Source organism: Fragaria vesca, linkage group LG1, assembly GCF_000184155.1.
Source record: "Fragaria vesca subsp. vesca linkage group LG1, FraVesHawaii_1.0, whole genome shotgun sequence".
Classification (NCBI taxonomy): domain Eukaryota; kingdom Viridiplantae; phylum Streptophyta; class Magnoliopsida; order Rosales; family Rosaceae; genus Fragaria; species Fragaria vesca.
In genome coordinates this window covers 682,113-705,579 of record NC_020491.1, presented here as the reverse complement: position 1 = coordinate 705,579, position 23,467 = coordinate 682,113, and the positions used below count along the sequence as shown (strand labels likewise).

General features: G+C 37.6%; 5 protein-coding genes across 6 annotated transcripts in view; 2 read left to right on the top strand and 3 right to left on the bottom strand.

Moving 5' to 3' along the window:
* Positions 1 to 3,297: 3,297 nt before the first annotated feature.
* LOC101307237 lies at positions 3,298 to 5,910 on the top strand. Its single transcript, XM_004287062.1, has 3 exons — positions 3,298 to 3,730; positions 4,754 to 4,777; positions 5,317 to 5,910. Exons 1-3 carry the CDS (start codon positions 3,535 to 3,537, stop codon positions 5,616 to 5,618), a joined length of 522 nt encoding a protein of 173 aa, XP_004287110.1. The 5' UTR covers positions 3,298 to 3,534; the 3' UTR covers positions 5,619 to 5,910.
* A 714-nt stretch (positions 5,911 to 6,624) lies between these two features.
* On the top strand, positions 6,625 to 10,166 carry LOC101306949. The gene is made up of 7 exons (XM_004287061.1): positions 6,625 to 7,204; positions 7,726 to 7,801; positions 8,011 to 8,069; positions 8,169 to 8,662; positions 8,753 to 8,913; positions 9,026 to 9,229; positions 9,310 to 10,166. The coding sequence occupies exons 1-7, from the start codon at positions 7,074 to 7,076 to the stop codon at positions 10,003 to 10,005; spliced, it is 1,821 nt and encodes a 606-aa protein (XP_004287109.1). The 5' UTR covers positions 6,625 to 7,073; the 3' UTR covers positions 10,006 to 10,166.
* A 101-nt stretch (positions 10,167 to 10,267) lies between these two features.
* LOC101306455 (two-component response regulator ARR12-like) lies at positions 10,268 to 13,703 on the bottom strand. 2 transcript variants are annotated; one of them, XM_004287060.1, is made up of 7 exons: positions 13,471 to 13,703; positions 12,935 to 13,087; positions 12,343 to 12,747; positions 12,166 to 12,242; positions 11,385 to 12,045; positions 10,846 to 11,273; positions 10,268 to 10,568 (listed from the first exon to the last, which is right to left on the bottom strand). In XM_004287060.1, the coding sequence occupies exons 1-7, from the start codon at positions 13,586 to 13,588 to the stop codon at positions 10,491 to 10,493; spliced, it is 1,920 nt and encodes a 639-aa protein (XP_004287108.1). In that variant the 5' UTR covers positions 13,589 to 13,703; the 3' UTR covers positions 10,268 to 10,490. The 2 variants fall into 2 exon arrangements, with proteins under 2 accessions (XP_004287108.1, XP_004287107.1); XM_004287059.1 differs by lacking the exon at positions 10,268 to 10,568 and having other exon boundaries at positions 10,669 to 12,045.
* A 3,545-nt stretch (positions 13,704 to 17,248) lies between these two features.
* LOC101306161 (abhydrolase domain-containing protein FAM108B1-like) lies at positions 17,249 to 20,551 on the bottom strand. The gene is made up of 5 exons (XM_004287058.1): positions 19,751 to 20,551; positions 19,090 to 19,126; positions 18,753 to 18,989; positions 18,613 to 18,660; positions 17,249 to 17,801 (listed from the first exon to the last, which is right to left on the bottom strand). The coding sequence occupies exons 1-5, from the start codon at positions 20,047 to 20,049 to the stop codon at positions 17,544 to 17,546; spliced, it is 879 nt and encodes a 292-aa protein (XP_004287106.1). The 5' UTR covers positions 20,050 to 20,551; the 3' UTR covers positions 17,249 to 17,543.
* A 1,814-nt stretch (positions 20,552 to 22,365) lies between these two features.
* The window catches only part of LOC101305872, a 4,958-nt gene continuing 3,856 nt past the window's right edge, over positions 22,366 to 23,467 (bottom strand). The window contains exon 9 of the mRNA XM_004287057.1: positions 22,366 to 23,071. Coding sequence (XP_004287105.1) covers positions 22,686 to 23,071 — 386 coding nt within the window. The 3' untranslated portion in view covers positions 22,366 to 22,685. The remainder of the gene's footprint in view (positions 23,072 to 23,467) is intronic.

Sequence of the window (23,467 nt, the reverse complement as noted above, 5' to 3'; positions counted from 1 at the left end):
CTAGTGATGATTAGTTCCAGAATCACAATTCTAGCTACATTTATTTTTCTTATTTCTTTCTTCCACATTTTTCGGCTTCTGCATCATGACCTTTTTGAAAACAATCAACACTTTTTTCTTAGTCACCCTATTTTTGTTATTCAACTTCCCAAACAAACTCTCTACCATCTTTAAGTCCTTTGTCCTTCCCCCAAACATAACTCATTTTCTTGGCAATCCTAGAATTTTGGAGATGTCTTTGCTTGAGATTCTGAAAGTCTTATCTCCAACTACAAATGTATCTGTTTTTAGATCATATGCTTATGACATCAACGAAAGCATCCTCTTCAACTTTCCAGCCTCTTCCGTTTTGATTAATCCTTTATGAAATGCTTCAAAGAGCTTGCCAAACAGCCCACTCCTCAACTCTTCTAGTACTTCATCATCTAAGCCATGTTCGAATTGTTAAATATCCGGCAATATGACCCGGTATTGCGATGTACTTTTCTTCATCTTCTTAAGGGAGGAGGAGAAAGATCCGACAAGGAAGAAGATGAAGAAAAGTATATCACAATACCGGGTCACATTGCCGGATATTCAACAATTCAAACAGGGCTTAGATGATGAAGTACTAGCAGAGTTGAGGAGTGGGCCGTTTGGCAAGCTCTTTGAAGCATTTCATAAAGGATTAATCAAAACGGAAGAGGCTGGAAAGTCGAAGAGGATGCTTTCGTTGATGTTACAAGCATATGATCTAAAAACAGATACATTTGTAGTTGGAGATAAGACTTTCAAAATCTCAAGCAAAGACATCTCCAAAATTCTAGGATTGCCAAGAAAAGGAGTTATGTTTGGGGCTTAAAAATGGTAGAGTTTATTTGGGAAGTTGAATAACAAAAATAGGGTGACTAAGAAGAAAGTGTTCACTGTTTTCAAAAAGGTCATGATGCAAAAGCCGAAAAATGAGCAAGAAAGAAATAAGAAAAATGTAGCTAGAATTGTGATTTTGGAACTTTGCATCAAGTTCCTCTTCCCAAACGGATTGAAAGCAATATGGGGTAAGAGAATATGCTTGGGTGGGTGGTTTGAGGTAAAAAAAAGTTCCTAGCAAATAGCTTAAAACTTCGGTGTCGAGCAGGAGGCTGCGTCTACCTCATGTTGGTAAGTTTTCTTCATATGCTTTTGTTTCTAAAATGTGATTGGGATGCTAGATTTTGTTACTAGTTTTCTTCAAATACTTTTGTTTCTACTAGATTCGTTCTTTTTTTTTGTACTGGCTGTGAGAAAAAACACCGATTAAGGGGAGAAACATCTGATGAGAAAATGGAACCTCAGTGAGCTGATGACAAAAGTCGACAAACATGAACAGATTTAAGGCATGTGTGTTCTTACAGGATATTTTGCCGTGTGCGACCATTGTTAGGTGAAAATGCCACTGAAGATTCAGTCATTTCATATCCTACTTCAACAGAGACCCTAGGTCGTGGCATTGACATAGTAAAGGCTGGTATGGTCATTTCTTTTTTAGTTCATTTAAATTCTTTATAATGGCACACTTGTTACTTGGCCCTTTCAATTATTCTTGCAGGGAACAAACATCACTTTGTGTTTGACGAAGTTTTTGATCATGAGGCAACACAACATCATGTTTATGTAGAAATATCGCAACTTGTACAAAGTGTACTTGCTGGATACAAAAGTCATGAAGACTATTGAGGCATATTCTTCACTGGACATTGAACACGTTTGTAAGTTGATTCAACGCCATAAAGTGTCAAGCTCTGCCAAGGAGTTTCTTAATTTGGAGTTGTCAGGCCTTGATCAGGGGCTTAGAGACTTGAAGGCCACTGAAAAAGAAGCTATTGAGGTACAAAAGAGAGGCCAGCAGCTGCGCACAGATTTACGAAACCGCAAAGAGCCACCTCGAAAAGAAAATCACCCAATCAAAGGATTCTCTTCAGCATCAAAACAAGCTAGATGAAGAACTTAATCATGCAAGGATTAAAGCTGGAGAGCAAATAAGCTTAAAAGTAACAGCAACGTGAAGCGAACCAAAAGAATTGAAATGAGAGTCATGAGATGTGTATATGAGATATGAGATGGATGAAATGTTGGTTTAACAATGTACTAAAGTTAACTTAGAGCGATGTGATGCTAGATTTTATTATGGACAGATCATTGCACTTAACTACTAACTCTGTTTCTATTAACCCTTTCTATTCACAGATGAACTTCTTTTTTTCAGATACAATACACAATAAGTTTTGGTGAGAATAACAAAATGTTAGACAATGTTGCAAATTAATTAGCACGATATGCTCTTTCTTGTTATTTAGTTTACGCTATAGAATTAGATGCGAAATCGATATCATCATCTGTTAGATAAAAGGGTTCGACTTTGGAATATATTTAGCAATAGCACTATATATGTAGCATTTGGTCGTATACAACCGACCTTGTTTCTTTTCTTTTCTTTTCTGGTGAAACATCTTATGCTATGTGATTCCAAGTTCACGTTATTATTTTCAAAAATGATTCTTATAGGACTGTGCTTCAATATAGCTTAATTAGGAACTCTGTACATAATTTGACACATGCAGGCAGGATAAAATGTCTTTTTAAGGAGCAAAAACAAGATAATCATGTTTAATTTCAAGATTGCATTGGTATTGTAAAGAGAGACCTTATGACCTGAATATCAAAAAAGTGGAGATGTGATTGGTGAAAGACAAGGACATATGCCTACATCTTTAGTTTTCCCAAGTCAATTTAGTTGGATTTTACTAACTCGTTTTAAAATGTTATTCGTTTGTCTCGTATTTTTTTTTTTTGTCACCATAATATATATATTTTTAAGTTATTTGTCTTTAAATTATTGTTTAAAGCATATGCATAGTTACTGTTTGAAGAGTCTTTGTGAGTATGAAGAAAGTCAAATAAATCACTAGACAATATGAAGAGAACAAGTTTTCTTTAGATGTGCCTAAAATCAAACCCAACATGTCTTTATTTGTGAAATTGATTTTTATTTTATATCAGTGATATGTGGCTTGTTGTTTAGCTATAATAACTGACACTGACATTGGCATAATAAAATACATAAATTTGAATCTCACCAACATATGTAAAAATAGACAAATTTTAAAATATTTAAATAAAGAATTCGGAAAAACAAAAATAATTTTCTTATTAAATCATAACTTAAGATTAATTGTATGTATTTAATTGTGTGATATACTGTTACAAATGTGTTTAATTATATAATGCATTGTTTTTGAAGGGGTATGTTATATAAACAATGACAATGTCAAATGTCTCACCTATTTCACTAGATTTTCCAAGTAGCATGCCAAACCCACCACTACTCCTCTAGTAACATTTTCTTTTCTTATTTTCATGATTACAGCTCATTAATGCGCAACCACTGACCTCTACAAAACACAGAGTTAAACTTACCAGAACAATCAGTCATAACAGATTCCTGACTAGATCACTAGATCTCACTTTCCCACAAAAGCCAGCAACACACTGAATTTCAGAGCCACAGAGCAAAACATGACAAGGCCGCGATCTGCCACTTGTTTGAGGTGTTGCCTGGTGGTGTTTGCGGTGGTTTCAGCCTTAGCGGTTTGTGGGCCGGCTCTCTATTGGAGGTTCAAGAAGGGTGTTAAGTTGGGTGATGCCAAATCTTCTTGCCCAGCTTGTAATTGTGATTGCCCTGTTCCTTTGTCCCTGCTCAAAATTGCTCCCGGTAACTATCTTATCTCCATGTAAATGGGTTTTTTTGTGGTTTTGATTCCGATTGTTGGTTTTTGGATTCTGGGTTTCTGGAAAGTTTGGTTCTTTGTTGAGTGGAATGAGATTGAAGGGTACCCATGTCATGAATTTGGGGTTCGGATGTTAGTTCTAGTTTTTGATTTGGAGCTGCTCATGTGATGCCCGATTTAGATTTACTGTCTTTATGCTACAGAAGTGAAATTTTGGGTTTTGTTTATAACTTTCTATACATTTGTGACATTTATCAGCTGGTATTGCATTATGAGTTTAAAGCTTTTTACTTTATTGGATTTATAATAGTGAAGCTCAGTTCTGTTTGTAGTTTATTGTCCATTTTTCAAGTAAAGTTGAGATCTTGGCTCCTTTAAGTCTTTATGTAAATGTGCAAAGTTTAATTCTTCTATCAAAATATAAGCAGCACCTGCATATCATATATGTGCTGTTTATAATTACTCTAATATATGCTTAGTGTGGCCACTGGCCAGTTTTCAATGTTCAGGAGCTTGTTTATCTTAAGTGGTTGTTCACTTTCTGTTAGAATACTGAAAGTCACTTCTGTCAATGGTATTTTCAAGGAGTGAAGCGCTCCACCTTCTCATTAGACTGTATTTTCATTGACTGTGCTCGTTTCATCTCTCTTTCTCGTTTTGTTTCTTAGAGTATAAGCGGTTGTTCACTTTTTGTTAGGTCTTTTACTATAATAGATACTGAAAGTCACTTCCGTCAATGTTATTTTCTTGGAGTTAACTCAGTGAAGCCCTCCTACACCTGATTTTTAGACTGTAGTTCATTGAGTTGTTTTCCGTGCACTTCTTCTTTTTATTCTTTCTCCTTTCATTTCTTAGTGTGTACTGATTGAGTATATTGGATTTGTAAAGTTCTATTTCAGTTGTTAAGCTGTATGAATAATGTCTTTTCTGAGTTTCTTGTAATCAGAGAGTTGATTTTACTCATATATTAACATTTTCATCTTTTGGCTTTTGTTATATGTTTGCAGGATTGGCGAATCTCTCAGTGTCAGGTTAGAACACATCCTAATCTGTAACTTTGTTGTGTTATTCTGTTTCTCTTTTCCCATATTTGTTTTCCTCCGGTTGAGAGAGTGGAACTTGGACTTTTCCTACATTTGCATGTTATAATAAAACGCAAAAAGTCTTCTACCTTATAAATCTCAGTTCTTGCAGTGCAGAGTTTTGCTTGTATTTCCATTCTGATGAGTTAACTAATGATTTTTATTTTTTTCATTTACTGTAAGAATGCTGGTAACCTTACTGTATAAAACACATATTCAGCAGCGGCAACCTATTATCGATCAAAGAAGATGTGTAAAAGAGTATGATGTATGTATATAGAATTATAGATTATGAAATGTTGAGAACACCATTCTCTGGTTTACTTCAAATGATATGATGTATGCATATTAGATTATATTGATATTGAATAGGATCATCATGAAATGTTGTTCTAAAAGCTTCCTTTCACTGCTTACGCGATTTGCTTCCCCAGTTAATCATCAGGAATCATATAGGTGATTTGATCATCATTATGTTGATGTAACAGATTGCGGAAGTAATGACCCAGATGTGAAGCAGGAGATGGAGAAGCAGTTTGTGGACCTTCTGACAGAAGAGTTGAAGCTGCAGGAAGCTGTTGCTGCTGAGCACACCCGACACATGAACATTACATTTGCTGAAGCTAAAAGGGTGGCTATTCAGTACCAGAGAGAAGCAGAAAAGTGCAATGCTGCAACAGAAACATGTGAGGAGGCAAGAGAGCGTTCCGAGGCATTGCTCATAAAGGAGAGAAAGGTGACTTCCTTGTGGGAAAGACGAGCCCGTCAAGTGGGTTGGGAAGGGGAATAGTTTGTAAAACATGATTAATTTCAATTCGTTCGATTTATCTACTTCTTGATGTTTCTCCCCAGTATTATACATACAACCAAGCAAAATGGCTTCGGTTGTATCCCCGATACAGCATGAGTGATCTGCTCCCTTCGCTCTCTCCCTCTTCCAATTGTAGTCGGAATGTTGTACTGCCTTAAAATGGCATATGGTCATCAGATTTTCCTTTATAAACTAAATCCATTTCAGTACAAATAGATATCCCAGTTCAAGCATTTTGGATATGAATGAATTACCATCTCACATTAGCTTATACATTGTTATGTAGGACTATGTTGGCAACTTAGCTTCACCTTTATGACTATTTCATAATTCTTGATCTGGGGATTAGGAAAGAACTATCAATCTGTGGCTAATTCATCTCCTTGATCAGGGGTTACCGTGTTATTATAGTCCTAGACCATCATAGAAAATTGAACAATTATAGATCTTGTTTTCCTTCGTCTTAAATACAATTTTCATATGAAAGGAAACTAGATATATGGATCGTTAAGTATGCTAGTATGACAAATTCATCTCTTTAATTAGAGATTGTTTCAACTCAAATCTGACTCAAACAAGAAAAGATGAATTGTGGCTCATTAATATAGCTAGCTCATCTCCATGATTAGAGAAAATTGAAGATTTCACTCTAGACGACTGTGTATATATTTCCATTGTTCATTACCGCATTCTTGATAGCACTTCGGAGGCTGGAAAATAGAATTATTATATTTTTCTTTACGTCAGAGAGTTAGGTAACTCAAAAACTTCAAAGACAATATCATGTCTGGCCACTTTGATAGCTCCGTGAATCAAACTCTTCTTTGGTCCAAGAGTGTCTCCTACATTTCTTACCCAAAGGTGAAAACAACATCAGCCTAAGGTCTTCTCTGTCGGCGCCGGTGAGCAGCATTGACTTTCTTTACACAGTTTTATCGTACCATTTTGTTATTTTTTAAATATTAATTGCTTTGTTCTAGCAAAAATTATAAAAAACTTCAAATACGAAATGATGCTAATGGCACAAGGGTTGCACCAAAAGACGCGGTTTCAGACTTTCAACATTCATGCATTCACAAGACTCACACAGAGAGACCACCAAACCCAGCTGTGACTGAGAGACTGTGATGTTGAATTATACACCCTTTTAATATTTTAACATGCAAATTCCCCATTAATATAATCCCGGATTGGATCACCATCATATAAACTATTCCAAACAGATCCATCTTTCCAACCTAGACATCTTATTGCACTTGATACCCAGATCGCAGAAACTTTTGACAAAAACAAACAAAAAAACCAATACTTTGTTTTGGGGCTTTACGTGTTGTCCTTCTCCGATGAAGCTTCTGTTGTGCAGGTGATTCCTAGAACCATCTTGGGTTTCTATTTTTGGAAAGATTTTTAAACAGACTTGTAGTGTTGGCGGGAATGGAAAGTTCACGAAACGTGAGGGCCGAGAAGAGAGGCTATGAACAAGGTCAAGATGTGGATGGGGTTTATGATGAGACAGAACATCTCAGTCATGAGTCGAAGAGACCGAAACTGCCTGGTTTGGCTAGGTTTGTTTCACTCTGTCCGTGTTTGTGTTCTTATGGTTTGTTTTATTGTGTACTACTTTGTATGAACTAGTAATTTTGGGTATCGTAGTCATATTTGTTCTTTGTCTCAATCATCATGCTTTGCCCCAAGGAGGAATTGAATGTTGGTTTAGTTTGTGTATATGGATTATCAAATGTATGTGTGATAATAACTATATATGTTAGATGAAGATTGCATCACAGTTCAGTGAGTATTAGCTCAATTGCTTTGATGGTATGCTGGAATTTTGAATGATTGAATTGATTGTGGCATTTGAAATAATTTGATTGCTTAGTAGTGTTGTTGATTTAGCTACTTTTCTGATATGAAACTGTGTTTGGAGGATGGAAAAATTGGACTAACATGGTGAGGCTTAGTACTTTAGTGCCATTGTGCATCATTATAATCATTATAATCATCATATTGTTGAGTTACCTCTGTTCAAGGTCTCAGTGTCAGATTTTATGTCTATTGTTTATATGCATGCTTCATTCATTTGCAGTGTCATTGTGGAATCCCTGAAGGTGGATAGCTTGCAAAGGCTTGCCTCAACTTTGGAGCCTATGCTCCGCAGAATTGTGAGTCAAAGTTTCACTCTTTACAGGAGAGTTTTGGTTGAAGCTATTAGCTGAATCTCTTCAATATGCTTATCAACTGAGTGGAGTCTATCATGTTCATCTTTTCCCTCTTTATCGTGCTTGAGAAGATTACCATTACCTTTTAATGATTCTGTTATCCAAACTTTGTGTTATTCATTCATCAATTATGAAACTCTTTTGAATAATAGGTGAGTGAGGAATTGGAGCGTGCTTTGACGAAAATAGAACATGTTGAACTGCCTGGAAGGTTTGTTCCAACCGTTCCAACCACAATATCCTTATATAGATGTCTCCATCTATATGGTAAAATTAGCGGTATAATGTTCACATTCTTCACATATGGCAGGTCTCCACCGCCCAGACTACTAGGCTCGGAAGAGAAAAATCTTCAACTGCAATTTAAAACAAGAATGCCACCGCATCTATTCACAGGTGCAAAGGTTGAAGGAGAGCAAGGAGCATCAATTCATGTTGTGCTGCTAGACTTAAGTAAAGGCTGTGTTGTACAAACAGGACCAGAAGCATCTGCAAAGCTTAATATTGTTGTACTGGAAGGTGACTTCAATGATGAAGTTGAGGATGGTTGGACAAAAGAGCATTTTGAAAACCATGAGGTAAAGGAGCGTGAGGGGAAAAGACCTCTTCTGACTGGGGATGTACAAGTTATTCTTAAGGAAGGGGTAGGTACACTTGGAGAGCTTACTTTTACAGACAATTCTAGCTGGATAAGGAGTAGGAAATTTAGGCTTGGAGTTAAGCTTGCCCCTGGCAACTGTGAAGGAATTCGTATTTGTGAAGCTAAAACAGATGCTTTTTTGGTTAAAGATCACAGGGGAGAATGTGAGTTAGTTTTTGTATTGATTTCCTCAATTCATGTCCTATTTAAGCAATGCTAGATTTGACCATACTACTGTTTTTTGTAACTTGAAGTATACAAGAAACATTACCCTCCAGCTTTGCATGATGAGGTGTGGAGATTAGATAGAATAGCAAAGGATGGAGCTCTACACAAGAAGCTGATTAAGGCTGAGATTGTAACCGTTGAAGACTTCCTCCGCCTTCTTGTTAAAGACCCACAAAGATTAAGAAGTGTAAGTATCACATCCTACTTGGTCAACTTTAATCACTATTTTTCTCTTGCTTCTGTAGGCTTTGTTTTTGTTTTTCATCTTCTGTTTCTTGTTTCAAAATTCCTGAATGCAGGTCCTGGGGAGCGGTATGTCCAATAGGATGTGGGAAAACACTGTGGAGCATGCAAAAACTTGTGTCTTGGGTGGAAAGCTTTATGTTTACTACACTGATGAATCTCAAACCAAGGGTGTTGTCTTCAACCATATTTATGAGCTCAGGGGCCTCATCGCTGATGGTCAATTTTACTCCTTAGAATCCCTTACTCACAGTCAGAAGGTTTGTTATCAACTCTTCAAAAACATGTTTATTTGTGTACTATTTGGACTCAGTTCGCTTATTCAGATTTTGTTATGCAGGTTTCAGTGGATACTTTGATGAAGAGAGCATATGATAATTGGCATCAAGTCGTAGAATACAATGGCATGATGGCTATGACTGCACCTGTGGCAGTACCTTCCCACAACAATGGCTTAGATCACCATTCTGCAGCTACTCAAAGCAGGCCGCAATATAACTCTGATTTCTCCCAACATTTTCGAATAGAAAATAACCACCTACCAGTCGTCCCTCAGTTTGTTCCATTTGTGCGGCCTGATCAAACATCTTTGGTCAAATTCAGCAACCCACAAACAGCATTACCTAGCACCACAGGTTACATGTCACTTGGAGGTACATCAAATTTTTCAGCAGATTGGTCACGGCCAAATTATGGGAACGGGTTTGAGGACTTCAATGTTGCTGATGAGATCCGGATAAGGAGTTCCGAAATGTTGGAGAGTGATGACATGCAGAGACTGTTAATGAAGACATTTAGTATGGGAGTCGGCATCGGAACAGGGTCTAGTTTTGGTCATTCTGATGATGCTTGTTATAACTATAGTGTACAGTATGAGCCTCATGTAGGTCAATCAGTCAGCAAAGAGCATGGAAAAAGCTCGGGGAAAGCTGTTGTTGGATGGCTTAAGCTCAAAGCCGCTTTAAGGTGGGGAATATTTGTTAGGAAGAGAGCTGCAGAACGGAGAGCTCAGCTTACACTTACAGAACTAGATTGAATGTAATGCTTTGTTATTATCACAGCGTGTTTCATCATGAAAATGACTTGTGTTTTGATGATTTGAAATTGTTAATGCTTTGTTTGTGTCACAAGGGAATGAATACTAGGAATTTACTTATATAATGGAAATTGGTATCTTCTTCTCTCCTATGTATCAAGAAATTGTTATGTGATCCATTTGTTAAGAAGCTTCATCATTCCCAATAATAGAACCCTCAATCAGTTTGTATAAAAAGAAATGATAAGTGGACAGAGAATATATAAAAAGTAGGCAACTTATTCTGCCGTTTGCGTATTACTTCAACATGGAAAGGGGAAAAGAGAATGAAAGAATTGAGGAAGATACAGTTTTCCTATATGCATTTGCAAGGACATAAGAAGTTGCCAAGGGAAGAGGTAAAAATTACACGAGATGAAATTACACAATGATGTTCCTCCAAATAGAGGGTAAAATTCTCTTATCTAGTAACTAACAGCAATGTCTCACATACAGGAGCCAAGGGAGTGTGCATCGAACCCAAATTCTGCGTCCAGTAAAGTATCAACATTCTCATTTTGTTCCTGCATATCATAATCACGTTCATATTATAAATGCTGCAGAAGAGGAAGAGAGAAAGTACAAGCATAATACATAGAAATTTGCAAATCAATGGTCCTTAATGACTCGGTATATAGAAGAAGGTGACACAAAGTGAAGCAACACGCTGCATGCATCCAAAAATAAACCAGAACATTTTGATGGTGTATTGAAGATGTAGGATTTAAGACCTATTTAAATATGACTTGGACGAAATAAGAAAACACATCAACACGACTTGAGATAAGCAGCTAATCATACCCTTCTCATTATCGTGCTCATTATATCATCAAAAGATTCATAACTGTTCTGTAGGAAGCCATTAGGTGAGTGTGTTTGCTCCAAGAAGTAGTCCTCATTTGGCTTCATCTTTGTCTCCATGGAAGACTTACCAGCCTCACTTGGTTGCACGAATATTGGAGTAGCCCCATTTAACTGGTCATGTAGAGAGGAATTCCTTTCATAATTGCATACTGCATCATTTTGATTCAATTTGTGGCTTACGATGCCATCAGTACCCAATGTAGAACCCGGGGAGGTTATGGCGCTGAAAGTTTGATTCGAATCATGGATGTAGCCTGTCTTATGTTCTTCCCACCTTTGCTTTGGCATGTAAGTCAGTGTTGGTACAACATCACCAATCAAGCCTTCTTGGTTCTCTACATTTCCTCTTAATTCGTCAACAGGAGCTGAGAGTGCACTTACAGAAGAGAAATCATTCAGAGTGTTCCCAATTTGAGGCCTACTAGAACAAACACCCAAGTTATTAGTATGAATTTGACCACGATTAAAACGCTCACTCATTGGCAAAGCATTTGATGAAAAGCTGGATGACTGTGCACCACCCTGAATGTTTTCACTACACCGATTGTAATCCAGAAAATTAGAGGAACCAGAGATGCCAAATGATACTTTAACAGAAGTCGGATTGCCAAACACTCCCATACTATTTGTTTGTTGTGGGATGCCTTGTAACACCAAAGGATTGCTCGCAAAATTGGAATCAGAAGGGAGTGAGCTAGAAGACACTCCAGAATCCTGAAATGTAGATGATAGTCTGTAATTTGCTGAATCATTGTCGGGATAGGACTTCCCATTGTGGTTGATGCACTTGCTCTGCTGCAATGGATTGAACTTTGATAATGCTGGAGTCCCTTGGAATAAATGTGGACTTTGGTTTGGAGGCACAGTTGGCTGGAGCTCTGCAAAAGGATTAATATAGCTGCTCAAGTTTTGGGAGTGACCAGGTTGGCCCAGACCAGCAGAAGTCATTCCTCCTGTGCTTAAACCAGCTGAGGAATTTAATCTACGAAGCAACCCACCAGATGTGTATGTTGATAAAGTAGAACTCGACATTCTCCCTGATCTCAAGGATTGTATATCTCTAAATCCATCTAGCAAACCCATGCGCGCGTAGGGTGACTCTTTTCCTCTTAATTTTTTAAGATATTGCCTATATTTCTGAAACACAGAATGAAAGAGTGTCAACAAAAAGTTCTGGATCAGTCAGCAGCCTTTAGAAAAATCAATTTAACATACTAGTAAAATTGTTCTGAAAATAAAGCAAGGAAAGATGAGTACCTGTAGATGGCTCGCCACATTTTCCCTTGAGAGTCCTTCAACATCCATCAGGTCAAGAATTTTTTTTGGAACAGCTTCTGAATATAAATTATAAAAAAAGAAGGGGACAGACGGAAAAAAAGCATCAGTAAAGATAATTACTATACAACAAAATCAGCACATTAGCAGAAGACTCACTTTCGACTCCCAACTGATTTACAGCTGCCACAAACTTTCTGTGCAAATCCCCTGACCAAACTACCCGTGGCTTCTTCTGATTCAAAGAGTCCTCAGTCTCATGTTCATCATCTTCACTTTCTTCTTCCTCATCTCGATTTTGATCCTTTCTTTTCTTGTGCAGTTTCCAATTCTGATCTGAGCTACCTGTTGGTGAAGCCCCTCTTACACCTTCTCCAGTTCCATTGCTAGCCTTATCTTGATTGGAAGACTTCTTTTGGTCCTTGGTCTCGGACTTCTTTTTCCGGACAACATGTTGCCAGATATTCTTGAGCTCTTCAAGTCTAACAGGTTTCAACATATAATCACAAGCACCATGATCTATTCCCTTCATTACAAGTTCCACATCACTATATCCTGACAACACTGTCGCACGACACAAAAATGGTGTCAATAACACATTTCTCCCCCACTCCTTGAACAATCACTATACACAGTCAGGTTTTCGAATTGAAACAATTTTACAAAATTTTCCACTTTTGTACTAAAACAAGACTACAGAAGTCATACACATTACACAATCTCAAAACATCAAGAGTAAGTTCATACTTACTGATCACAGGTAAGTCCATCTCAAGCCCCAAGAGTTCAAGGAGCTTAAAGCCATCCATGTCAGGCATATTAACATCACTGATCACAAGGTCATACTTATTTCTGTTTTCCCTCAACATTTCCAATGCCTTGATTGCCTGATTCGTAGTAGTAACTGCAAATAAAATAAACAAAACCAAAGTTTGAAACAAATGTCCACACTCAAAACAAAATGCTCAAATAGAAAAAGGCCACACGACAACATAAAAACACAAACTTCATGACAATAAATTTCTCATAGTTTCATCTCCATATTGTCAAACACAGAACACATATCAGCATACAACTTCAAGATTAAACAAGGGAATTTTGCAAAATTGAAGTCTAAAAAATAGCATAAAAGAAGAAACTTGAATGAACTAAGTGTGAACAGAGATTGAGACTGTGGATTAGCTATTAAGATAAACAAAGTACCACCTCTTATCTGAACAGAAACAATGAGATTCAAAATTCAAGAACAGGGTACTTACAACACTAAAAGAAAAGAGACTTTCTTACCATGATACTTGCATTTGCGAAGCAAACCCTCCAAGAATTTGAGACAAGTTGGGTCGTCGTCGACGGCCAGGACTCTCATACCCTCCGGAAACCGGTCCCTCTGATCCTCCACGGTCATTGTGACTCGCCAAACTTCACACCAGAACGAGAAACAGAGCAACAACCAAACAAACAGATATCAGAAACTAGTACAACAAAAGTTGCAAACTTTTTAATACCAAACTCAGCTTTCTGGGTTTTATTCTGAACATGCCAATAAGAAATGGGGAGGGATCAAAAACTGAGAAAGTGGCTAGAGAGAGAAAGAGAATGTGGGTAGAAGTAAAAGCTGTACAAATGGACAATGATGGTGATGGCCAGAACAGAGTGAAGGATTCAACCCAACAAAAACAAAAACAAAAACAAAAAATCGTGATTCTGAGTATTTTATATGCTGTGGAACTCTTACTTTCTCTTTCTGCGACCTTGTCTTTTACTTTATCTTCTAAAACCCAACAGAGACAAAAGGCTTCACTTTGGTAATGGGGTTTCAGAATTATATAATACAGAGCTTGCTTGCAGACATTTTTATAATTAGGGTAAACTCAGAGTGGGAAGACCTTTAGGTTTTTTGATAACCTAGGTAACAGGTCAATGGAACCCTATCATCATTTTTACCATATAAAAATGATTTACACATCGATTAGATTCTCTTCGTTTCATATTATTACATCAATGTAATTTTTCAAACTAAAAAATGAGGTAACTTTCAAGATGCAAAGCTACGAGAGGCAGAGCCATATCCATGGGTGATGATGTAGAGTTGTGTTTCACTGTTTTGTTACTTATTAGGAAATGATGGCAAAACAGGGGATTGCAAACAGAATCCCACTGATTACTTGGGAATTTAATGAGATTGATTCTTGTTTTTTCCTTTTTTTCAGAAGTTTACTCGATTTCATTTCTCCCTATTCAAAAGGGTGTCCATTTGGTCTTGATGATGGTGATTTTGGATTTTATCTTCAATATTACATGTCAAGGAGTGACTCCCGTAATCAAACTAATCCAATTTTGTGAAAGCTAAGACATATTTTGTACTTGGGGTCCAACTAATAACCTTCTATTATTAGGAAAATCTTTATAACGTCTGTCTCACTTACAACCTAGCATGCTCCTACCAGATCAAACGCATTATGTCAAAAAATACTAAATTGCAACAAGAAAAGATGTTAATTCAAAATTTAAAGGTAAAAAAGCTTCTAAATGTAGCCTACACCAAATTCAAAGATGAACAATGCGGAGTTTACCTGGAGATGCTCATTATTTCTATGATTTTACTTTGATGAATGTTGAGGTAGTAAATTTATAGAAAACTATAGTGTAAACAATAGAGGAGGAGAGTGAGGTTCACGTTTAGCACAATAGAGTGAGGGATGTCGGTTGAAGCAGTCAGACTTGACCTAAGACCTTTGTAACCAACCCAAGTACACACTTGTCATATCAGACAGAAGCCATCCCCTCTGGACCCTGTACTTGCGCCGAAGATACCACGTTTCGGATCCTGATTGGGTTGGCCCAGTTGTCTCGGGACCCGCTTCAGGAGTTGGTCCAGACCCGGGAATAAAAATAACAAAAAAATAAATAGGCCCAGCCTTCACGGGATACGGCACGTCGGTCACAGGAACAGAGAGAGAGACGAGTAAGGGTCCTACACGTCACATAGGGGTTTGTATTTTACCATTTTCTTTTTTGCCAAGGTTGTTATACCTCTTAATCTCTTATACATACAAATAGTACATTCAACCGAGGTATGTTACTTTAAACTCGATCGTCATTCAAATCATAGTGAACACGAATTAATATGTTATAAGGGTTTAAAAAATTAGGAGAGTGGTTTGCATATGAGTTGTCGGTTTAAACTCGATTGTCATCTAAATCACAATAAACACGAATTAATATGTTATAAAAGTTCAAAATATTGGGGGAGTGGTTTGCATACAAGTTGTCGGTTTGAGCTCGATCGTCATCCAAATCACAGTGAACACGAATTAAAATGTTATAAGGGTTCAAAAGATTTTCACATGTAGCTATTGACATTACATGCCCTCTCTCAATCCCTCGACACAAACCAACAACTCATATGCAAACCACTCCCTCGGTCATGGACTCCATGTCTAGGTTTGGCTCCTTCGAAACCATCTGTAGCTGACCAAACGAACCAGCCATAAGTCCATAACACAGAATGCTTCTCCTCACCCTCAGCCAACGAAACCACATCCATAAACTAAACGATGCAACGTACAAGTTGCCATGAAAAACAGTTGCACAATGCTAAAGAGTATACGTATGAATCCACAATAACCACGTACAGTAGTGCATTTAGACGGCTTCATATGTTGAGCCTCTCTATTAATAACTAACCACCATATGATCCTCCGTTGTAGAGCATCAAGGAGCGGTGGTGCGGCGGCGGTGAGTCGGTGAGTCGGAGCGAGTCGGATCATCACCGTTTTGAAGATTTCAACGGCAGAGTGAGAGTACACTCCAACTTATTCAGTCTTTTCCTAGACCCAGATCGTACCAAGTACCAACCTAGCTCCGCAAATGTCTTGGGCCGAATGATACTTCTCATCATCCAAAGAAGACTAAGTTGTGTTGGGCCGATAAGGTAAAATGAAAGCAAGCACGTATTCTCTTCTCTGAAACTGATGGCAGAAAAACACCAAGCTTGATAGCTACAGCAGACACTCTGGTTCATGATACAAGCAATTGTAGCTATCAGTGGAGATAGAATCACACTGCAGTGGGATTCTTCTGTTTTAGTGTTTTAAATTCCCTAATCATATGATTTAAAAATTAATAATCCATGCTTGCTTAGGGATTTCGAACCATCTCCCTAATCATATTTGGCCAAAGTTTCAATTTTTATTTACAGTAGTTTTAGTTTCACAATGAATGTCCATTGCTCTTAAGCAAACCAGAAAGCATTAAGAAGCTACTTTCAAATCCAATAAGCTCATGCAGACATTCAAACAAGCCAGTTTCAACATCCTCACTTACTTAACATATGAAAAGCTTCACAGTACTGATAAACATACATATATATCATGTACATACCAGTTAGGCGAGGTTGCTTGGATTGAATGAAGTCTATGCAATCATGTATCTTAGCCGTTTCAAACTGAAGCTTCCCTTCAATAACAGCAGCACCTTTATTTCCAATAGAAACTTGTACATTGCTCTCGGAAGAATCATCCTCACTGTTTTGCGAATCAGCCATAACCCGCCGGCAATTTCCACTCCACACACACAAAGCATGCCATCGAATCCGCCGGTGTAGAGCGTCGGGAGGCGGTGGATCATGGCGGCGACGGCGAGTCGAAGCACCACCATTTCGATTCAGTCGAAGCATCACCTTCTTATAGTCCAGTTTTTCCTTCTTTTTTTTCTTCATTTCAAAGGGTAGACCCCACACTCGTGTGGCCCACACCACGTGTCACCGCCTAGACACAGCACAGAAAATTTCTCCCGCTAACCCGCGGGTTTGTCGTTTAGTTTATCTTTTTCTTTTTTAAAGAGTGGACCCCCTAATAAGCCCGTCTAGGCCCACGGTACGTGTCACCGCCTAGACACAGCACATCTCCCCCTAGCCCGAAGGATTGTCGTTTGTCTTTAGCGACATGTCGTATTTTTTTTTCTCATTACAGCTACGCTATGGTACATGTCTTGGGCTCAAAGGATACTTTTCATGATCAAAAGAATAGGTGTGTTGGGCCGATAAAGTAAATTGAAAGCAAGCCCATGTATCTCTCTTCTCTGAAACTGATGATAGTCTTCTTTACATAAGTCCATTCTATTAAATGATACGTAAGAAGAACTCAGGAAGGAAGCACTGCAAGATGGCTATCTAGATCAAACACTCTATGCATGATTCCTATCCTTTCATCTACCAAGAAAAACATAGCTTCAGCAAACACTCTGGTTCATGATACAAGCAATTGTAGCTATTAGTGGAGATAGGATCACACTGCAGTGGGATTTTTCTGTTTTACATTCCCTAATGCTTCTCATAAGATGTAAAAATTAATCACCCGCTATTTTTTGGAAAATCTCAAGCACTTGTTGTGTTTTAATTCCATACTCGGGGTAGGAGTCTGTTCTTTCTTCGATGGATTCGAGAGCGAGAGTTTCTCCATCGCATTGATGAACTTGCGTAAGTGCTTAATGTACTCTGGATACGTTTCTAGGTTGCAATGGCCTCCGCCCTTGACCCATAAGGGGTCGTATTTTTCTTTGGAAAGTTCCCATAGACGCTTCCCATGGGACAAATCGACAATGTCATCTTCTGTTCCCTGCAAAATCCATTATTAAACATGTATCAGTAATAGCAGCATATCGATGAATGAAAGCAACAATCGAACGGCGAACAATAGGTGGAAAAGCAGTTCTAAAGTCAATTTCTTGATAAAGAAACTTTGGTTCAGACTACATGCCTAGTTTAAGTATAATCGGAACCACTATTTGTTGAACAATGGAGAACCTAATAAATTACCAACCTTCTAGAGAAAAATGGTTTACAGGTAGGGGAAACTTTCTTTCACTTTTTCTTTGACTAGTTTTTCACTTGTTAGATTACCTATTGAAGTCTCCCTTATAAAATATGTATGCCACGTCCAATGGGGAGTTACGAGTCTGTTTCCACGCTTTCATAGTTGACTAGGAAACCATCAGTAGAATCAATCCAAAGCTCTTGTTGTTACTATGTCACATACTTGCTACTTATCTTGCAAAATAATCTTTTACCTTTCTAAGCAGCAACTATGAGACATTAAGCAAATGAACTAAGCTAGCTAGAGTTTAACAAACTTTCGTTCTGTATAGATGAATTAGTCTATGCGCACTTTATCAGCCAAGTTGATAACAAAAAGATTTCTGGTTGAGAAAAACAGTCAGTTAGGCATCTAGGGATAGCTTCATATCAGTTAGCGGAGGCCATTCTCAGCAACTCTATGAAGCTGAATCAAATTTAGATAATTTGATACCACCCTTGAAAGAAATGAAGTCTATCAATATGATGTACGTGTCTTAGAGATGTTATCTCCGGAGATATTTTAAATTGACAGTACAAAAGAAAATTACGCGAGGAAGGGTAGAGGTACTTACATGTATAACTAAAACTGGGCAGCTGACATGCCGTATTTTGTCTATATTCTGCACACATTGGACAAGGCTTTTCAATACAAAATCTAAGAAACTAAGACAAGCACCAAAATGATAGATTCCAAGTGTACAATTAAACTTACTTTGAAAATGTCGAACCAAAATGTCACTTTGATATTATATAAAACTCGTATGCCTGAGAGGATTGCACTATGAAGAACAACAGCTCTCAGTCTCTTTAACCGAGAACCCATGTGCAGTGTTGGTCCGCTTCCAACAGATTGGCCGTAAAGTATCAAATCTTCTTGCTTTACTCCATATTCGGTCTTCAAGCAATTGTACACAGCTTCTATGTCGTGATAGGTGTTGAACTCGGATGGCTAGGCAATTACCAACATAAGCATCACTTGTCATCACTCACAGTTTCCTAAGCAAGTTCAAGTCTATCATAGATGATTTCCACATATTACTAATTCTTACCTTACCGCTGGATGCTCCATATCCTGAATAATCGTAGCTGCCAATGAAAAATAAGTGAAGTAAATATACAGAAAGGTACATATTTACTGTAGCACAGCACATCAGCTTGTACATTACAGACAAAGCTTAAGGTCCTGACTCTTCTCAGATTTTTAAACGACAAATGCTTACATAGTAATTTCAATGTCTATCAACATTCATATCCAATGCATCTCTTCCAGCCCCCAATCCCCACAGAAACAAAAAATTGAAAAGAATGAAGCTTGAGCTAAATATTTGTTCTTTGGTTATAAAAGCCATCAAATTGAGATCGTACATATAACACTAGCATTACAGAATTCCTATATTTTCCTTTCCTTTACGGGTAAACAAAACAAGCAGGGAAGATTATAAAGCGGGCAGCCTTAAATTGAAACTATGAACATGAAATGAATCCATAAACAACAAAACAGAGGAAACATGCAACAATGGATTTCTCAAACTTTTATTACCAACTTAACCAAATTATCATCCTTTAGTTTAGATAAACAGAATCAAAGCAGAAAATTACTATTTGATCCATTCAAAAAAAAGGAAAGACTCGTTGCATAATAATCAACAATCCAATCCATAAACACATACACAAACATTCCAAAACAAAAAAGAGAATGAAAAATTTCACCTCATAATATTAACCCTGAGGTGAGCCCTGAGCTCAATGAAGAGCTCATGCATCTGACCCAAATCAGCAGCATTGCCATGCGAGTAAAGAATGGTGAACCTTGCAAAAGGGTGCTTCCAAAACGTGGCCACGACTCTGTTTCCGGCTTTGGTCTCAAGCAAATGAGGCTCCATGTTCTTATCAGCCGAGACTCCAGAGAACACAAGCTTCCCTCCCTCGTCTTTCGACACATGATACGTCGGCGGGTCTGGTGGAAAAAACGCAAACTTTGCAGCCACACCAGACGTTACATTGCCCATTTAACACACACCCAGTTTGAAGAATCACAAACCACAATTGGGTATTGCTCAGGCATCAAACACCTCAATTGGGTCCTCCCCTGTTTTGGCTATCCAATCCAAAGTTTGGTTCTTTCTTTGGTTTGGTTATGATGGTTGAAAACTCTGTAAACTTTTTTTTTTGTTTTTTGGTTTGGGGTGAATGGGGTTTTTGGTTTGTGTGAATTTTACTGGGGAAGATGGAACAGGTGGCGTGAGATGAAATCAAAGGCGAAAGTGGTGAAGGTGGGGAGAGAAGAGATCCGATCTAAGCGGAGATGAGGTGTGTGAAATGGTGTTGGAGAGGAACAAGGAGGGAGCTAGCTTTAGCTGAGAGAGAATCAGGAACAGAATATAACTATAACAGTGGCATATGCAATTAAACTTTGTTTTATTTTCCCTAAGGATGTTTGTTGTTTTTGTCTAAGCAAAAACAAGAGAGCAGGTTGTTTTTGAATGTTGAAGATGAATACTTGATGATGGTGATGATGGAGATAGGTGCAGGTACAACTATCTACTCTCTATTTTTAACAGCTCCATGACTTGTTTTTTGAGAGGTTGAAATGTCATATATGCCCAAGATTTTACTTTGGTAAAAAGAAGTGGTTCAACTCCTCACTTTCCCATCAAAGGGATGAAGTAATCATTCATATTGATGGTCGACCAAAAAAAAAAAAAAAAATACATTCATATTGATGAGGCATTAAAGGGATGGAGCTCATCACATTCACTTTTCCATATTAGGAAATCAATGAGATCTTTACTTGGAGTAATACCTATTAATATCGGAAGAACATGGTTTGGTCATATTCATAAATTTGTTCGCGAATAACAACTAGTCATTAAATGAGCTAGGTTGTTGCTGCTAGTTTGGCTCCCTTGAGATATCAGAAATTTACTTCATTTGTACAATAATGTTCTTCTTCAAGGTGATTTGCCAAAGAATAGCTCTGCTGGAACTAGTTCTTGTTAGAAGAACCAAAAGTGGATGGGGGTAGTAAATGGAAAAATGGAAAGATTTACAAGGAATGGATGAATGGACGGGTGAGATTCAGTCAAAGGCTGCAAGGATCTTCGAAGAAAGGGAAGAATGGCAGAGGTGATGTAGGGTCAGAAATGTCAGACTGACATTCTTGATTTTGCTTTGTTCAGGCAAATGTTGTGGACTTGGTCAATTCACTAACCCCCTTGTTGACCCAAATTAGCCAATTAACCTTTATTTTTTTATATGATTAACTTATTAGATTAAGATCTAAATCCTTGATTAACAAACTATAGTGAGTAGTGCATCTCACATCTGCCACTAAAGCATCAGTAACTTTCATTTTGGCTATGCATTTCTGTGTTTGTTAAGATGGAAAAATACAAGTGTAAAGTTTGGAATTTAGTGGATATTGTATTTGGATTAATGAGAGATCCAATGTTATCAAGGACTAATTGGGTCCAATACAATTTGACACTGTTATAGAATTAGTAAGTGGACAAACTACTTTAGGTGACAATGTAAGGATGAAAGACTGTAAAGTTGTGTCCAATGATGTTAGTAGATAAAAGGTTTTGTATTAGTAGACAAATTACGGTAGAATGTCTTAATGTAGACTTATTTTGCATCAAGTAGAAACGATAAATTGATTAAGTTTCATGATATTTTACTTAAATTTTTAAGTCCAGTCGTAATTTATTAAGTTTCACGGTGTTTTACTCAAACTTTTAAGTATGGTCTTGAGTAGTAACAACACATACATACGACGCTTTCGCTAAACTAACCCATCACATAACAAGAGTTGGAGTAATATAAGTGGATGAAGTCTGAAACTAATTTAAGAGGTATGAAGAAAGAGGTTGAGTAGGGGACCTTTGTGCTTTTAAGCTAGGGGACCAAATAAATGAACATGAAAACTGAAAGGAATAGAGTGTCAATCCTCAAGTGTTTTAGATGAACCGGAATGATACGCCTCCTTTTACAAGTTTGAGCAAATGCAGAGAAGGCTTTGTTTGTTGGACAGCTGCAAATGGCAATAAGAGAAGCTCATTCCATATGATTAGATGAGTGGATTAAGACTCAAAATCTGATTTATTTCAACCAATAGAATGACTAGGCTTTCTCAAAGTTGATTACTAAATTCTGAATTATGTGCACTAAGAAAAGGGTAATGGGTCAAAAAAGGCTATAAGACTGCTCGGAAGTTGGGTCATGGTGATACCAAGGGAAAAAGGAAAGCAAAAGAAACTTGGGGCATGGTGTTGCCATTTCAGTTCTCAATAGTAATATGATGATACAATGGGTGCTGTCAAATAAAAACATTAACCCTTGTATGTTATTACTTATTACTTGCTTTACATAATATAATTGCAAAGTGTACGAAAATCTAGGATATGGATAATAATCTTCACGTTAATAGCAACAATAACACCTAAAGAAATTTATTTTGATGATTGATCAATAAGAAAGGAAAATGTTCTTTTGCAAAAGGATACACATTCTTGACCAACTCATCATACATGTTCCTCAAAGGTATCTATTGTAGGGAGGAGTCCTAATTCTAAGCCTAGTTTGGGATAACTTTAACTTAAGTCATAAGCAGCTCTAATTTTTACCAATCTAAACCATGAAGAATCTAACTGCCACTTCTGAATAATATGTGCTCCTCTTCCAATTTGGTTCTATCACTCACAACAGAAACCCAAGTTTCAACAATCTTATCTACTCGTCCGTCCAAAATCTCAACCAAAGTGAAGGCTCGAATGGTGCCACAGGACTCCAGAGTTGAAAGACCGGGTTCATTGTTCACACAGCTTTCTTTGCTACTTCCTTGTTCATCATTTAGTCTCTTCACTCTAGGAACAATGGCTGCGTTCAGGTATATAGTGTTGTCAGCTCCAACTACAATCATTTTCCGAAGACCTTTTCCATATGCTAGCTGTTTATGCATGTGACCAAACACTACCAATGGAACACAGATTTTGCCGGACTCTTTTAGGAGGGATAGGGCCTGTGCTAGATCTGTACAAGAAGCAGGTGTTTACATTACTACACAGATGAACATACCACGTACTTAAGGACTCATCTCATTTCCACAACCAGATAAACAACCACCAAGTTTTCAGGAAAACAACAAATGGGCTTCATAGTGAAGAGTTTCCACTATGGTGCCCTTTATAGGGTCGGCAGCCTGAGAATTTGAAATAGGAGAAATTACTGATCACTCCATTAACTTTCATGCGCTCGACAGTTTACTCCATTAACTTTCAATTTCAATCGATTACTCCATTAACTATCCAATGTCACACAATTAGGTCCATCCGTTAAGTGGCCGTCCAAATCAGTGGTTAAGTTGCTGACTGGACATATTTTTCAACTGGAAATTCCATATTTTTCAACTGGACATCTCTCTCTCTC

Coding starts and splice junctions, on each gene's coding strand:
- LOC101307237 (XM_004287062.1), top strand. CDS start 3,535: ATGACAAGGCCGCGATCTGCCACTTGTTTGAGGTGTTGCCTGGTGGTG. Junction 3,731..4,753: donor CCTGCTCAAAATTGCTCCCG/GTAACTATCTTA, acceptor ATATGTTTGCAG/GATTGGCGAATCTCTCAGTG. Junction 4,778..5,316: donor GGCGAATCTCTCAGTGTCAG/GTTAGAACACAT, acceptor TTGATGTAACAG/ATTGCGGAAGTAATGACCCA.
- LOC101306949 (XM_004287061.1), top strand. CDS start 7,074: ATGGAAAGTTCACGAAACGTGAGGGCCGAGAAGAGAGGCTATGAACAA. Junction 8,070..8,168: donor CATGTTGAACTGCCTGGAAG/GTTTGTTCCAAC, acceptor CACATATGGCAG/GTCTCCACCGCCCAGACTAC. Junction 8,914..9,025: donor ACCCACAAAGATTAAGAAGT/GTAAGTATCACA, acceptor TCCTGAATGCAG/GTCCTGGGGAGCGGTATGTC.
- LOC101306455 (XM_004287059.1), bottom strand. CDS start 13,588: ATGACCGTGGAGGATCAGAGGGACCGGTTTCCGGAGGGTATGAGAGTC. Junction 13,088..13,470: donor TCGCAAATGCAAGTATCATG/GTAAGAAAGTCT, acceptor TTTTATTTGCAG/TTACTACTACGAATCAGGCA. Junction 12,748..12,934: donor GATGGACTTACCTGTGATCA/GTAAGTATGAAC, acceptor GTCGTGCGACAG/TGTTGTCAGGATATAGTGAT.
- LOC101306161 (XM_004287058.1), bottom strand. CDS start 20,049: ATGGGCAATGTAACGTCTGGTGTGGCTGCAAAGTTTGCGTTTTTTCCA. Junction 18,990..19,089: donor ATGGAGCATCCAGCGGTAAG/GTAAGAATTAGT, acceptor GTAATTGCCTAG/CCATCCGAGTTCAACACCTA. Junction 18,661..18,752: donor TTTGGTTCGACATTTTCAAA/GTAAGTTTAATT, acceptor CAATGTGTGCAG/AATATAGACAAAATACGGCA.